The 17664-nt window shown below is 38.9% G+C and overlaps 1 protein-coding gene across 1 annotated transcript; it reads right to left on the bottom strand.

Moving 5' to 3' along the window:
• Positions 1–15474: 15474 nt before the first annotated feature.
• On the bottom strand, positions 15475–16866 carry LOC122649049 (putative F-box protein At5g66830). Its single transcript, XM_043842410.1, has one exon. It carries the CDS (start codon positions 16864–16866, stop codon positions 15475–15477), a length of 1392 nt encoding a protein of 463 aa, XP_043698345.1.
• Between the last annotated feature and the right edge of the window lie 798 nt (positions 16867–17664).

Here is a 17664-nt window from a genome sequence, read left to right as displayed (position 1 = left end):
AACGAAACCCTAACCCATTCTGACTTTGGGTTTGTTTTGTAGACCCTCATCTGCAAACTCCACTCCCCCAAGGCGCTGGAGGCGACGACGGCTCCTCTTCTCCACACGCCAGGTATCGCTGCTATCTCTCCCTCTCACTTTCTTTTTTTTTTTTTTTGCCATTAAGCATGGCGTTTATTTTGCAGACCAAACCCTATCTTCTCTCCTCCAAGGCAGCGGCGGTGGCGACTGCGGTGGTGACTACGGCGACTCCTCTTCACACTCCAGGTATCACCATGACTCCTTTCCTTCGATCTCTGTTACCTTTACATTGCCTCTTTGTTTGTGTTTTGTGTTTTTTTTTTTTGTTGTTGTCATTTTGTCGATTTGGAACCAAATCAATCAGTGATTATTTAGTGGATTCTGAGTGGTACTTCTGTGAGTTTAGAAGTGAAGACTTGGTGGATTCCTGTTCTGGTTTTTCTTTTCTTTTTTTGTTCTTTATTTTTTATGTATCCCTTTCTATCATTCAAGAGAGGTTCAGGTTAGATTTGTTAGTTTCTAAACCCGATGGCTATAGTGTTTTACCTGAAATTACCCTGAATGCAGTTTATCTCTATCTCTGTTTTCAGTCTCTTTTAGATTTAAAACTTTCCATCAATTTCTGGTTTGTCCTGGTTCATGTCAAATTTTTGTGTCGATGTGGTAGAAGATAGAACGTAAACTTGATAGAAATGTTAAACCTTTAAGACAAAGTTCAACTTTTGTCAAGTTAAGAAGGAAAATTGATTTAAAGTGGGACAGCAATTCTCTAGTTTGGAGGTCTTTATGTCATTGTGAAAAAGCACATAATAGATTTGGAAACCTGTCTATTTTGGCATCATCATCGTGCGAGTTTCAGTTTGACTTGCTATTGCTAACTGCTTCCATGTCCATACATTTTGAAACGTCCTTAGAAAATGCCGATTCACGAGGCTGTACAAGAAAAAGAAAAGGGACTGGATGCTTTAGGCAAGTTACTTATATGGACTGATAGACACCTCATATAAAAACTAGACACGGTAATAAAGTGTCTATTAAATGTGGAGTCTTGGAGAATTTGTTCTTGTCATATTAACGTGGTTTAATTTTGTTTGTTTGCGGGATTGCTCAGAAACTGTTGAGGAATTCCACTGAAAGTCTTGCGAACCCATACTCAAAGAGGTTCTTATGGGCAGAGAGCACTCCAAGAGGGCCTACTTGCTCTTATGTGGATGACATAGTTCTTAGGGAGAATTATTACAAGCGTCCTATGAAGAAGAGTACTCCAAGGGGCTTGAAACTAATTTTCTGGTTTCATAATTCTTAATATGGGCAGACCATTTGAGTCAATTGAAGAACTGTTATATGTACTTCATCTTGTAAAAACTTTAATAAATGGTTGATATGTGAGGATTGAGTTCCTTTTTTGTTTAGTTTGTGTGACTAGGAAATTCAAGTGATCACATATATATCCTTGCTATACTAGTAGGGGAAAGTAGTGGGGCTTATGGAACGAGAGACCCCTCATTGAGTATCATCCGTTTTTGGTAGCTAGAAGAATTCCATTTTTTGGTATGATGGAAAAAGACTGCTTCACCCACTCATGTTAGTGGTGGAAAGATGATCCCTTCTAAAAAGAATACCACCTTAAAAAACAATAAATTAGATATAGATGATCATTATTACTCCACACTAAATGAGCCTTTAAAATCAAGAACCTCATATCTGTCCAAACTCATGTCATCAACTAAGCACATCGAAGTGACTGACTTGCTGTAGTAATTGACTGATTCATGACTCACTCGATCCAGACTCCAAGAGTTGATACACTGCTATTACCACCCAAAGTTGGGAACATGACCATACATGAAATTTCTAATGTGCACTTAATAAATTTGTTAGCTGTGCTTGCAAACTTTCATTCAAAGAGAAGACATTCAAAAAACCTTGCGCTTACAAGGGGTCAATCCCTACATGTATGCTAAGGGATCAGCCTTGGCTTCAATTACAAGCAATAAATTTTCTAAAATCTGTCCAAAAAAAAAAAAAAACTTGCTATAACCAGTCCAAACACACAAAATAGAAACTCAAAAGGAGGCTGGTAGCTGCAATTGAGGCTAATAACCCATGGGTCAGGCTAAAGCCTTCCTCCCCTTTTTCTTAGAGGCTGCAGCATCACTTTCTTTTTTCTTTCATTATCTACAGCACCACCCAGTTATTGGAGTCTGAGAGTGTGACTTGAAGCATCGAAACCTACAATACAAAACCAAGGTTAATAAAAATCAATTTTTAAGAGCATGAATGTAGGAAAAGCTAGAAGTAAAGTCAATTTTTAAGAGCATAGATGTAGGGAAAGCTAGAAGTCAAGTCAATTTTTAAGAGCATGGATGTAGGGCAGCAAAAGGATGTATTTTTTAGAATGCAAATACTCTTTAAATCAAGCTAGAGTGAAGGTAATTTATTGGACACAAATAGCTACAATCAATATCAAAAGCAATATGGCAAAGCATATTGAATGGAGGGTTTTATTTTAAACCCCAAAAAATGTAAGCGTTCAAGTCACTGAAAAATGAGGTCCATGATCTATCAGAAGGAGGGTTTTATTTTAAACCTCAAAATGTAAGAGTACCATAGTGTAAACTCACAACATAGTTGTTAGTATTTTAGGGGCATTCATACCCAAACTCGTGTCATCAACTAAGTACATCTAAGTGACTGACTTACCATGCAAAAAGAACCAATAACAGGTCCAGAACTTGATATACGATAGTCTCCAAATATATACTTGACCACCCACCCTTCACCCCACAATTCCATAACACAATTCGTAGTTGGAAACAGAACCAACAAAAACCTCTCCTCTCCCTCTCACCTAACAACTAACCACCAATCAACAATATGCCTATCAACAGCCTTGAAGTCATCTCTAATAATAAAGAAGAGCACCATAAATTACTCCTGAAGACCAAAAAATCAAGAAAGAAAATTTAGTCCGAAGGAACAAAGAGACTGCTTCTTCCCCTTTATCAAGGATCAAATACTCCAATCATACAACAACAAAGAAATATATCACCGAGTTTAGAGATATAACAATATCTAGTGACATGTTAAACCACAAAGATGTGATTAGACACAATAAAAGCACATCCAACAATCGTAAAGAGTTCAAGAGAGTACTAAGTACTCCAATCATACAATAAGAAAGAGTTCCATCGAAGGAAAAATATATTCTTGTGCCATATCTATAAAATTCCCCACCAACTCGGCTGTATAGACAATAAAAGAGAGAAAACAATATAATAATAAAGGTCTATTCAAAAGGAGAAAAAAACCAAGAGAGGAAAAAAAAACCAGCAAATTAAACAGGACAGAGCTGAGGGAATACTAGTAAGAAACCAGCAAAATCTTCTTCCTCTCCAATACTAACCATCAATCGAAGGCCAAAATAAAATATATTGATCAACCATTTGGTTCATGAATCAGCAGGTGCAGAAGGTAAAGAAGACTGAGAGGCAAATTGATCAACATTCACCTGCACATGAAGCAACTAAGCATAAATATGAACTAAAGTTGCTAGGAATTGATATCTCGTAGTAATTAGTACACTTTTCAAGAAACAATTACTTTGCGAAAGCAAGGGTAAGGCTGCATACATTATGACTGTCCAGACCCTACGGTGGCAGGAGCCTAGTGCACTAGGTAAGTGGTGTACATAAATGAGGGTTCTCTTACAATGGAGCTGTTTATTTAGGATTGGTTATTCAGCAGCATCTGTGGGAAAGATCAAAGGACAGAGATGAAAAAGCTATGTTTGGTATGCAACTATGCATTCTGAAATTCTAAAAACAGTGAAAATTATGATTTCAGAATGCATTCCAAGAATGCATACCAAACGCAACCCAGTATGGGTTGCATCAAAGCTAGGCACCAAAACTCATTAAAAGTTAAGAGCAGCCTCAATGAAAGATTTGGTTGAGTCCCTTAAACTCTAATACAATGCCCCATAAGGAGAAGATTTGGTCCTTAACCAAAGGTACATTGCTTGCCTATTCAATTTGGCAGATGAGAAACAAACTCCTATACAACAAGGTTAAGGGAATCCACATTAAATTTTTGGGTCTTAAGTGGTCAGGGGAAGTTTATACAAGCTATTTCTTTGGTAAAGAAGATATGGAGGTAGCATAGCAAATGTCCAAAACATGCATAATAACTTTCAGGAAAAGAAAAAAAAATCTTTGGAAGCAGTTTTCCTTCAGCCACAGAGAAGGAGGTACGTCGGTGATGAAAACCTATCCCTGTAATAACAGGGGAAGGGTAATTTGCCCATTTTCCCTATAATAGAAATAATAATGGTGGTAGCTTTGTGGGTGTTTTCTTCTCCCGCGGAGATGGAATACTTTCTCCATAACATTCTCATAAGCATGCCACTCAGTCGTAAAACACAAAAAAATTATGTGACGCTTTGATGACTCAAGTTCAGTTTAAATTGCTTTTAGTTTAACATAATAAAATGCAGAAAGTTTGCTTACAACTGCATGTAGTACTGTAGGGTTCAGCCACCATCCTGGGGTCCTAAAACATTCCCCTATTGTTGCGCAATACCCTCTGCCGCCCATCTGAAGGCGGCCATGATTAAGGATTCCCCTTGACTGTGGCTGAAGGAAAACTCGATCCTAAAAAATCACAAATCTTATTTGATTAATTATTTGATTATATCATCAGCCAGGAAAAACCAGAAATTGATGGAAAGTTTTAAATCTAAGCCATCGGGTTTAGAAACTAACAAATCTAACCTGAACCGTGCTTGAATGATAGAAAGGGATACATAAAAAAGAAGGAACAAAAAAAAACCAGAACAGGAATCCACCACGTCTTCACTTCTAAATAATCACTGATTGATTTGGTTCCAAATCGACACAATGGCAACAAAAAACAAAAACACAAAACACAAACAAAGAGGCAATGTAAAGGTAACAGAGATCGAAGGAAAGGAGTCATGGGGATACTTGGAGTGTGAAGAGGAGTCGCCATAGTCGCTGCCGCAGTCGCCGCCGCAGCTGCCTTGGAGGAGAGGAGATAGGGTTTGGTCTGCAAAATAAACTCCATGCTTAATGGCCAAAAAAAAAACGAAAGTGAGAGGGAGAGCTAGCAGCGATACCTGGCGTGTGGAGAAGAGGAGTCGTCGTCGCCTCCACCGCCTTGGGGGAGAGGAGTTTGCAGATGAGGGTCTGCAAAACAAACCCAAAGTCAGAATGGGATAGGGTTTTGTTCGTGCGAAAAAGATGAACGAGAGGAAGTTGGGGATTTAGGAATACTCCCATTTACCTCTTGAAGTACCAGGGGCGGAGAGCTTCGTTCGTGAGAGGAAGATGAACGCCTGGAATTATGGCAGAGAGTTAGGGATTTAGAAACGAACACCACGAGGAAGGTGAACGCCGGCGTGAGGATGCAGTTTACGGTGAGTCTGATCAAATCGTCGTCATGGTGAAGAGGAGTCCACCGTGGAGCACAAGTTCAGTTCGTCGTCTGGAGAGAACAGAGACGAAGAGAGAATGGAGGGAAAGGGAAACTTTCGATTCTGAGCCAAATGAAAGATAAATTAGGATTTTTAATTTAGACCGTCAGATCATTTAACACCACGTGTCTTCATCGCAGGTGTGTACTTGAAATGTAATTGAGAGGGTGTACTTGAGACGATAAAAATCCAAGAAATTCCTATTCTACCTTTTAACCAAGGGAAATTTACATATTTAAAACACCCGACACTTCAAAGTGGGAAATTACTTCATTGACCCATCTTTAGAAACTTAAAACAACTATTTTTAGGGGCATATAATGTCTGGTTACAAAGTCTATTTGTAACATGCATGGTTACTAACAACTGCTTAGCTCAGTTGGTGAGCCGTGGTGCGCTTCATGCCCATGCTCACCAAGAGGTCTCAAGTTCGAGTCTCTTGGCTGGTATCTTATCCCCTCCCCGGTTCAATCCCCCCCTTCTATCAACTATATATGTAAAAGCTCCCAATTAACCAAAATTTATTTGTTGTTGTCGGTAGTCCTTTTCAAGGGGTTTCAGCCCTTTTTTGACGGCTTTCACTCTACTCTAGGTGGCCCTCTCCTAGGTAACGTTGGTTCTAATACCAAATGTTAGGCACTCTCTATCCCTGTTAGGCACATAACACACACCCTCTCTCCTATCCAGCCCCGTCCTCCCTCTATTTCTCCCTCCCCCTCCCCTCCTACCCCCATTGCCTACCTCTCACTGTCAAATGCTAAACTTGACGGCAATTCCAAATTACTGGCCTTCAATTGCAATCACTTTGTCAGAAATTTTAAAATTCATAAGTTGCAGCTTGGACCCCTCCAGCACCCTGTAATTTCTCCTCTCGCTTACAGATCTCACTTGGGTTCAGCTTCTTGTTTTTCTTCCGTTCATGGTGGTTTTGGGGTTTAAAATCGGGTTGACAAAGGTAAAAAGGGATTGTTCAGGTTGTTTTTACCGACAACGATGACCTGCATTTGGTTCGCCGACAATAGGCCGTCATATGTCGCAAATGCTTTGATGGCAAGAGCACCGGTGGTGAGGGCGGCGATGTTTGGTCAGTCAGAGGTGCAGAGGGGTGGGGCAGGTGGGGTTGCGGGAGGAAGAAGAAGAAAGAAAGAAGAACGAAGGGTATGAGGTTAGAGATGAGGGTAATATTGTCTTTTTCATTGCATTTCTAACACTGTCATCCAATATGGGTACGGTTGATAGAATCTTCCACATTAGGGTAGGGGAATGTCATTAGTCAGTAGTACAAGGGAGAGGAATATAATTTCCCGTAAACAATTTGTTCTATTTTAGTTTTACTATGGGCAGTCTCAGTGGGAAATTATCTGCTCCATTTCTTGCCTGCTCCATTTTCCCAAGTGCCTCTAATAGAGAGGGGTGGACCCCACCCGGACAGTGTGGTCAGGTAGGGGTAGGGTGGTCATTTCGCCCCCCCTATTTGAAGAACTTGGGGAAATGGAGCCGATAATGATCCCAGTCTCAGTTAGGTCTGTCGTGTAGGCCTGACTATGACACCCTTATTTAAAAGTGGTGAGACTTTTAACCCTCACCGACAACCATTTCTCAAACGAATTTTAATCTTGTATCAAATGTAGTAGCAAAGAGTCCTTCCTACAAAATTTGTCTACAAAGTTCTCAGAGAGTACAAAATTATATCTAACACGGCTAGCATAATAACATAACCCTTTCACAAAATTAAGAACATAGTTATCTTGTATTGTAGTGATCTGAATGTATTCAACTTGTTTAGAGATCTTCATGAGGGGTACTAGAGTCCATGGCCAAATAGTCCTAGATGATGTAGGGATAATGCTAAGAGTCTCCTTGTTATAACACCAGATTTCGTGAACTCTATGACCTAGCGTAGATGCATATTCCAATCCCTTTGAAATGCTGAAAATTTCTTGTTCCAAAAAATCGTTAGTTTCAAGAAAAGGCAACAAATCCACCTTGAGTAACTTAGTGAAGGATTGTAAGTTCCTGCACAAATCAAAATAGGCAAGTGTAATATCAACATGAAATCAATAAGGGATAACATAGAAGTTTCACATGTAGATGACAAGGGAAGCACCAACATATGAGTCGGGTGAGGAGGGGGATAAATGTTCAAGTCAGCCAACCACCTTTGAGTGTTGGAGAGTACCCAATAAGGGTTCGGTTTAACATGTTCATGGATCACTTTATTTCTAAGGTGCCAATAACAAGTAATGAGAAACACCGAAAAGAACCATTTAAGAGAGGCCTTATCAAATTGTTTATCGGAGAAGATAGAGATGCACATCTGTTCCAGAGAAGAATGGGAGAGAAATTCAGATCTCAATCCCAAAGGCCCCACCACCCAAATATACTTAAACCAATCACATGAAAGGAAGATATGTCAATGGATTCAACACAAGCTCCACAAAGCACACAATAGGAATCGATCAGAGCCCATTTCGAAAGAATCGCTCTGACTGGCATTCTTGCATGTAAAACACGCCAAAAAAAAATTTCTTAAAAATTTTGGATGAACTAATTTTCCAGAAGAAAAAAAAAGCCACCCAGCAGAAAATCTAGAAACAGTAGGTGCCCTTAAAGAGGATTGAAGAAAATTCGCCGCTTGTCTAGTAGAAAATCTACCATCTTTGGAGATGATGCATCTCCAACTGTTAATATCATTAGATAAGGATATGTTGGCAATGGAGGATGCAAAACAAGCAGGAAAGGAAGGTGTAAGAGGAGAAATTCCACGAATTATCAGAGATGTACTAACTAACCAGCTCCCCATCATGACTTTCTTGTGAAAGAAAAGACAGGCAGTGACCAGGAACATTAATCACCCAGGAATCAGTCCAAAAGAAAGTGGATCTCCCATTCCCAACATTGTGAAACACCATGGATTTAAGGATAGGGAGCATATGGGCAATACTATTCCAAGACCAAAAGCCCCTCTCTTTTTACACAGAAGGATAAAAAATGAACTTGTTCGGAAAATATGTAACCCTAAAACAGAAGCCCAAAGAGCATCAGAATTAGTAAATAATCTCCATCCAAGCTTGAGAATTAAAGCTTTATCATGAATCTCAACTTTGCTAATCCCAAATCCTCCAGTTGTTTAGGGAGCAAATCTTGTCCCATGCAATCAAACAAGCTTTTTTACCATTACCAGAGATCCATTCCAAAAATTAAGACAAACAGAATCAATATTTTTGCATAAATTAATACGGAAAAGAAAAAGCAAAAAAGAAGAAGAAGAAGAAGACATGAGATAAGAAGGGATAGAACTTAAAACCGTTTGTATTAACACTATTCATTTCTCAAGGTAATTACAAATCACCATTACTACTTACATAAACCAGGTGGTGGGATATCCAACCATTGAGTACATTCCAAATCATTAGAATTATTATTTACATGTTTACCAAAAGGATGAAACATCAAAATATTTCCTAAATCAGAGTCTAGTTCCCAAAACAAACAACCTACACCTCCTTTTGTACTATATATTAAAAATGGCAACCACAGTGACTGTTAAAAACTAGATGAAGGCCTTTGGCATTGCATTCCAGCTGCCTATGTATCGGTTCTTCCACCTCCTTCGCAGCCTGTGATTATTGGAACAACATATTAGCATTAGTAACAGTGGAAAAGGAGATGTTCTTTCCATTATAGAAATCATGAATACATGATCATACCAATAACTTGATCATATAGTACATCAGCTACAACATGAATCCAATGTTTCAACCCCACCTCCCCCCTGCAATTTGCTCAATTTATACATTATCTGTAGGAGATAAGTAGTTTCGTGAACTATGTCATTTAAGAGATACCAAAATTTAGGCTCAATGGCGAGCCTAATTAGATCCTGATACACTGTTCCAAGCATTGAAGATCGATCCTGGTCAGTGCCCCACTCTCTCACAGCAAATATACAACCTAAAAAGCTAGGAGTTTAAGGATAAATACACATTCTTATCAATTCCCCATTTTTACCAATATCTAGCACAAGTTTTCATTTATTACACTAATGGCCTGATACATGCCATGAAAACGAGTTAATTTTCCTTATATGTAAGTTCATATTTTTGGAAAATATTTTACGACTTACTCAACTCGGTTTTGTTAGGATTCTCCCTGTTGGGACTATTATCAAGGCTTTCTTCAAAAATTCAAATTCACTAAAACCCAATTTACCTGTATTTTAGAATGTTAGACTAGTGAGAAAGGCTTATCCTCAAAGGCATCTTCCAAAGGAGAGAAAAGGAAATGAGAAGGATTGGCTTATTCAAATGACTAACCAGATAAGAGCAGTCCAAGCCACCTTTGACAATGGTTTAGCTTGCCATGCTTGGGTGCTTTCTATCCTTTGATTCAGAAACAGGAATGCTCAGTATTATCCCTAATAAGAAACATTGGAGCCCCCAAGATATTTTATCGTCATGGAAAAAAAAAAGTGAAACATTTCGCAGGTTATATTTAGTAAACATGGCAACAGAATTATATATAGAGACTAAAAGAATAAGGATCTAAAACATGTTAGTAAACTTAACAAAAACTAAACACCCCGTAAGTTCGGCTCTGTACAGTGGTTGAGAAAGGGGATCACTAGACATATTCATTGGATCACTGAGAAGTGGTTGAACAGCTACTGATATAACATAATATGTCCGACCTATAACAACATGACACGTGTAACCGAGCCGAAAACATGCGCAGAATGCATTGCTCGGAGCCAGCCAGATTTCTGGTCAGACAGATAATCCTAACGAGACTTTATGACCGAAGCCCAACTGTTCGGCTTTACTTGGTCGAACCGACCACAAAGAGTTCAGCTCGGAGAATCTGGAATCAGAATATTCATAGTAAGGGGTCTCCATCAGATAATTCAACCAACCCTCCCACAGTTCAACCAGGGTAAGCGCCTGGGTTAAGGAACCTTCTGGATACCGATCACGCTTATGGCATGATTACCAAAGGACAAGTGTCAATCCAAGAGCAAGCCACGTACCCAGATGGGAGACACTCCAATACAGTCCATAGTCTGAAGAATTTTTATACTGGTCTAGTATCCAAAACCTATACATTGCAGCCTCTAGGCCAAGGTAAGGGGCAATTCACTTTCTCTACCATCTCTACTTTTGAGCGTTATCTGTGGCAAGAGATCTGACTTAATCATCGGAGTGGTACTACCGGTCCAGGCCGGCTTGCCACTAACTTTTGTTCTTCTACGCAGATCAGCTTGGTTGTAGGAGAACCCAGATCTTGACGCAACAACTACCATTTAACAATATCTACGAATTAAATCAAACAAAGTTTATTGGGAACTTGTTGCAACCTGGGGTTACAAAACCCTAATTTGGTTGATAAGGACACACCCAAACTAATTAATTTCCCAAATAAGCAACTAGAGGTCGTAGGGGAAGTTGTGTAATTTCAGATAGGTTTTGGATTGTTTAGGAAAGGCAAAACAGACTCTGGAAGGGGCCTTTATAGAATTTACAAACTAGTACGGGGCAAAATAGGAAGAAAATTGGAGACCTCAGAATTAGACTACTAAACCATTGGCCTCTTTGAATCCACCGAACAATCACCAACCAGCATTCCAAATAATTAATAAAACTCCTGCAAGTATAACTTGGCAGCAACTCAGGTCCCAGATCTGGTTGTAGTCTTGGTTCTTCTCACAAAGACTACGTTCCAACCCAAACTCTACGGTTAGAATCACTCTAGGGATGAGAAATGAACCCTACATTTACATGTCATTTGGTTCAGAAGAGAGAGAGAGAGAGAGAAACCAAAGCTTTTGGGGCTGCAAGTACCACACAGAATAAATCACAGCACATAGTACATCAGAACTCCGATAACAAAGGGAAAACAGAGTCAAACAAGTATGGACTAATCAGAATAGCAGACGTTATTTATGGACTAACACAACTCTACATATTTTCCAAAACTCTTAGCCTTGAAGGCCAAATAATCAGATAAATAGATACTACGCTAAATCTTCTAGAACCTATATATATATATATATATATATAGAGAGAGAGAGAGAGAGAGAGAGAGAGAAAATTAACACTAGATCTCATATAGAACCAGCTCCATCACCATATGGGCTTATAAAATTGGCCCGTTTACAATCTAAGCCCAGTAATTAAAATATATATAAAATTGGCCAGTTTACAATGTAAACCCATTAACTAAAATCCGGGTTTTTCTTATTGACACCCTTCAAGGTGTCAATTAATTTGTAACCCCACTTTTTTTTTTTTTTTGCCCTTTTAATATGACACATTTTTTCCAACAAGGGTAATAATGTCATTTCATGTGTACTCGAAAAATGTGCATGACAATGACGCTTTTTGATAATGATATAATGATATGTCACTTTCAACTTATTTTTTGAAACCTTTTATACTCCTATCTTAATTAACTTTTGGGAATAACCAAATAAGGCAAGGGGCAATTAAAGGAAGGTTTCAAGTTCTAAATACACCTATAGCGGTGTCATTCAGACACACTCTTAATATATATATATATAAAATTGGCCCTTTTACCATGTAAACCCATTAATAAAAATATGCTAACCACCCGTGGCCAAAACTAAGGCTTAAGTAAGCCTAATCTTCTTAAATTGAGGCCTGAATCCAACTTCAACAAACCAGGCCTCCTATGGGGAGGGATGTATCTTCACATCGGCCTCTTAGTTCCCAATTTCTGTAGCTTGCCTGCACCAGAACTTATATTTTCTTGTGAATTAAATTGAAAATGAGTCCATCCTATCATATATTCATATGCTTTGGCCATTTCTAATTTCAAAGCAATAAAACATCTCTGTTCTTGTTTCCTTTGAATGATTTTATCAGATAAAAATGCACCCAGCAATGGGGAAAATTTAATTTTCCCAAAAGGGATTCAGTTCTATTAGAAAGGTACGCCAAAAATTATCTTATAAAGAATATTTCTGTATTCATTGAACAAAAATCCGAGGCAGATTTAATAGTTACAGATGTAGAATAAAATTACATTCATATTAAAGTGTTTCAATAGGTTGCTTAACCGGAGGAATACAAGGTGAGATCCCATGGTGTATGACCTTTGCAAATGATATTGGCTTGGTTGATGAGACAAAAGCAGGGATTAACGCCAAAGTGGAACTATGTAGGACAACCTTGGAATCTAAAGGTGTGAAGATAAGTAGAACTAAGACCGAGTACACGGTGTGTAACTTTAGCCGCTCTGGGACAGATAATGAAGTAGTGAGTATTGAAGAGAAGGAGATCCTGCAAAGTGAAAACTTTAGATACCTGGGATCAATCGTAAACAGGGAGGGCGACCGGAATATTGTGATTGGCGTATCCCTTTAAAGCTTAAAGGAAAATTTTATAGGATTGTCATTAGACCAGCTATGTTGTACGGGGCGAAATGCTGGGCTGTGAAGAAGTGTCATATAAATAAACCTGGTGTTGCAGAAATGAGGATGTTGAAATGGATGAGTGGGAAAACTCAGAAGGATAAAGTAAGGAATGATCATATTAGAGATGAGTCAGGAGTAGCTGCGATACATGATAAACTTAGAGAGAGTCGTTTGAGGTGGTATGGCCATGTACAACGGAAGCCTTCAAGGGCCCCAGTCCGGAGGAGCGACATGATCCTAACTGAGGCAACCAAAAGAATGAGGGGCAGGCCTAAGACAATCTTAGAAGAGTGGTGAAGAAAGACATGCATAGCTTAGGCCTTGTTCCTAGTATGACGGTATGACCTCAAATAGAGCTGATTGGAGATCTAAGATCCTTGCACTCGATTCCATTTAGTTGGACTTGATGTTGCTCTGCTATTTAGTTTTACTATACTCTTCGAGGCCTAAAGCTGAATGTTGAGCAATTAAGAAGCGGTACGTTGCAAAGAATGATCGATGACCTAGAATTTGTATCCAGTTGTGTTGATGCTCTATGCCCCCCCCTTTTACCCCTTTTTTCTATCGACTCCCATTTAGTTTGTGTCGATGTTGTTTGCGCTACATCGAATATTTGGCGGAAGACATGAAATGAATTGAAAAAGAAAAACTCTATCAATCGTTTCATGGATCGTTCTGCAAAGCATTGTTAAATAACAATATCTTCATTTCAAAATTCTACTGGAAACCAGTACCAGAAAAAGTAAAGTAATCTATTATTACAAATAATAACTTTTCAATCAAACAACTACCCCCCCCCCCCCTTACTTCTTATTATTATTCAATTGTCTCTTCTAGGATCCATGTAGCCGACCCCATTAAGTTGGGATAAGGTTATGGTTGTTATTATATCAAAGATTGAAAGAGATCTCATAGAAAAAGGTAGGGTTTATGCATGATACATGTTATAAATTGCTTATTTATTATTACAATCGTGTATTTTTCCATGTGTATCTTGATTATTTCCATGCGTATTTGTAGCATTCGATATGTATCTCCGATACGATACGATACAATAAGTCCCTTAAAATCAATCTTCTTATACAATACCTGATACCAATACTTTAACCTTGGCCACGCATACATAACCAATCACCTTGTACTAGAACGACACAGTTAGTGAAAGGGTGGCTGCAATTTTAATAGTACTAGGACACTCTTTTCAGGTTTGGTTTTTATTCAAAAGTTTTACACTACTAATTGTTTTTTAAAAAATCGACGCAGAAGATTTCCGAAAGCTTATTATGAATTGAAAGTTTGAAAATGACTTTTTCAGATTCCATAATTGCAAAATTCTTCAATGCCATGATAGATTCTCACATGTATAAAGCATGAATTGCTTTCACATCAACTGGTGATGGTGTGTCGATAAGTCTGATAAACATGCCTTTAGATATGTTGGCGGGTCTCAACCACAAGTGAACATTCTGTTGATGGTTCAGAATGCTTCAGGATCTGAAAAATGTTACAGAAACTGCAATGCATAGTGGTTGTACACTTGGCTCTACTTCAAAACAAGAATGATGATCTTCAATGGAAAATGTATTGTTCTAAGGAATTGCCCATGTTGCATGCAAGAAGATTTCAATGCTACTTTGCATTCCACAAACCATGTTGTTGAAGACTACTGTCATGCTTCCACTTCTATACAATGGCCGTTGTAGTAGATAAGCCAAGGTGCATGCATGAGAACAATTAACAAAGGAAAATGTTTAACATCTGCCTTTGACATATCATGATAAAGTCAAATTTACAAGTTCCACACCATCCAAGAAGTTAGACTGAGCAGTTAACTTATATTGAAAACCTAAAAAAATGTGCCGAAAGAATAAGTTGGCTAGGGGATGAATCACTGAAAACATTAGCTGAACTAGCATATGAAGAGTTTGAGATCCAAAATCAGTTATGCACTGTGTATCTGCATCTTGGCACACTTTGCACCCATAGTTGTCACGGCGTCTAGGCGACCCAAGGCGTTGGAGAGGGTCAAAAATCAAGGATACCAAGGCGCCCACCTAGGCGACCAAGTCAACCAAGGCGTCTGGACGCCTAGGCTACGCCTTGACAACTATGTTTGTATCATGTTATAAAGAATGAAAATTGATTGACAGTAATAAGTAAAAATGTACACATAAACAAAACATCCTAATGCCTTCAGGAATTGAAATGTCTCACCAGTCACAACTGGTCCTACAGTTCCTTACGCAAACCAATTCCAGGAATCAAGTTCACATTAACAACCAATTTGCATAATAAAAGTGGGGTAGATTTATCAATTTCCAAATTCAAATGCAACCCTGGTTCTGTTGCCAACACATTGCCTTAATCCTCAACCAAAGAAAATAATGGATAGTAAAACTACAGATGAGCATAAAAATAAATTAACTACATTAAAAAAGTAATCTGGCACATGCAGCACTAGTTAGTATAAACTGGAAGAAGAAGAGTAAAAAGCATAAAGATTAAAGAAGGAATAGAAAATTACCTTTCATGTCGAGGGTATGATCCAGAAAGGCAAAACATTGAACTGAGAGGAGTCAAATGGAAGTAAGGGCTCAATTTGGCTGTCATCAAGATGGTAGATTCCCATGTCCCTTTGCTGAGGTGGATTGAGCACTAGCTTTCCATCATCTGTGAAATAAATTGTGTTTCCTTTCAAACCCGGGCAGTCAACAGTGGAGAGAGATTGGCATAAACCTCTACCCAAGAACAGCACTTGATCATCACCCAATCTTGATTGTTTGACCCAATTGTATCTAAAATTAGAATCATCACTTGATTCTGGATTACACTCCACCAGCTTGTATACAAGAAATCTGATAGTTTGAAGATGTCTACGAGGAAACATCTTTCTACCACATTCACAGCGTGTAAAAAAGTCACGATCATCAAGACTCCCTGTGGCATGTCTATAGATCCTAGAAACCAACAATAGATTACCTTGGGATTGCACAAGGTAATTCTGATAAAAAGAGGCATCTTCAAAAAGAGGCTCCTGATCAACTATTTCCATAAATGGACATACATTAATGTCCTCTTTTCTTGGATATAGAGCAAAAGCTTCATCTGGACTTGGAAATAAATCAAAATCTTCATCCCCTGAAAGAACTGGATCTTCCATATCCAAAACCATAAGCTGATGATCATTCTCTGAAAGTGCATAAACTTGCCCATTGTAAAACACAACATCCTCTCCAAAGTCATCCTCTTCAATATCCTTGAATACCACCCATTTGCTATCTCCAAGTTTACAATATGCTAACCCACATGAATCCATAATGGCTAAAACAAGGCAATCAGGATCAGTAGGACTGGAAGATAAAATCACCTTGTGAAAGAAATTCTGACTGTGCCAGCAATAAGTAGATTTTCCAGCCCAAATGTCCAAATAAGGAAGCTCGATTGGGGCTTCTCTTGAGAACGGATTGAAGAGAAAACAATCCCTCGGACTGGGGTTGGAAGCCAAAATCCAACCCTGGCAAGAACCAAGACATTGTCTTGCTTCAATCCAAGGTATGTTGACATGATAAACCCTACTCTCTGAGAGACTGAAAAAACTAAGAACTTTAGTTTGGTGAGTGTAGGAGAACATCACCCAGGGATATTTGCGCATTTGGTTTCTTTCCATCGTAACCCTTTTCCATGGTACACAAACGGCTGCAAATCGCAGATTATCAGGAAACGCTAGTCGTTCCAAAATCATCCTTAAAATCTCTTTGGGAAGTCCCCAAGACCACTTATCAGTTTCCTTCCTTTCCACCTCTTCTTTATTCTCCTCCCCTTCTTTCTTTAAGTCAAGGTCAGACAAAGCAAGAACTATAGGTGCTGATGCTGATGAACCACTAGTGCATCCCTCAGAGAATCTTCTTCCTTTCTCCATTTCGCTACTGATCTTATATTCTATATCTCTATACCAAGAAGAAACAAAAAAAAAAAAAATAAGAGAGAAAGTTAACAAGAAAATCTTGTTCCAGATAACCCTCCCCTGCTGCATTTATCAGCTTAATCTTACATTGTTCGACAATATAATTTATCATGGACGCCCGTGTTAACTAAAGTATCGAATGGGGTCAGACTTTACTCTCAAACAAAACTTATGAACAGTTAAGGCTGCAGAAGCAAGGGATCAAGGAAAACTAAAGCAAATCTACACAAGAAAAACTGAAAGAGGAAGAGAAAGAGAGATGCGCAAACCTTTACATTTATGTCTGAACTCTGAAGAGGGAATCGAAAGGCGAGCTCTGTCTTCGCAGCGTCCCAACTCCCCACCACTGCCCTAATTACCCTTCCTTCTAAATGCGACCACTCAATGGCAAAGGTAGAACGTAATCGAGCCGATCCGATTCTATCACGCTACTCGGGCGTGTGAAATGCGCTGCCCCTGCGCCCAGACACAGGGGCCTTCGAAATGACCGCCACACCCCGGGCTGCCCCTGCACCCAAACACTTAGGCACATGAAATGACCGTCATGTCCCCAGATTTTCACGGGGGCACGATTTTATGCGCCAATGTCTGGGCACAGGGGAGCGGACTGCACGTGGTCAAATAGTGTTCTCTTTCCAAAATGTTTACAAATATTTAAAAAAGAAATGAAAAAAAAAAACTTTGTGTAGGAGTATGGCCTATGTCAACACTCCTACGAATCTATCTCTCACCTCTCCATATGAAAAGACATTT

The sequence above is a fragment of the Telopea speciosissima genome, chromosome 1 (assembly GCF_018873765.1).
Source record: "Telopea speciosissima isolate NSW1024214 ecotype Mountain lineage chromosome 1, Tspe_v1, whole genome shotgun sequence".
Lineage (NCBI taxonomy): Eukaryota > Viridiplantae > Streptophyta > Magnoliopsida > Proteales > Proteaceae > Telopea > Telopea speciosissima.
The sequence above is the reverse complement of the archived record's forward strand: the minus strand, read 5'-3'. Positions and strand labels throughout refer to the sequence as shown.

Bases quoted from the DNA above. Each gene is read 5' to 3' on its own strand.
- LOC122649049 (XM_043842410.1), bottom strand. From the start codon at position 16,866: ATGGAGAAAGGAAGAAGATTCTCTGAGGGATGCACTAGTGGTTCATCA.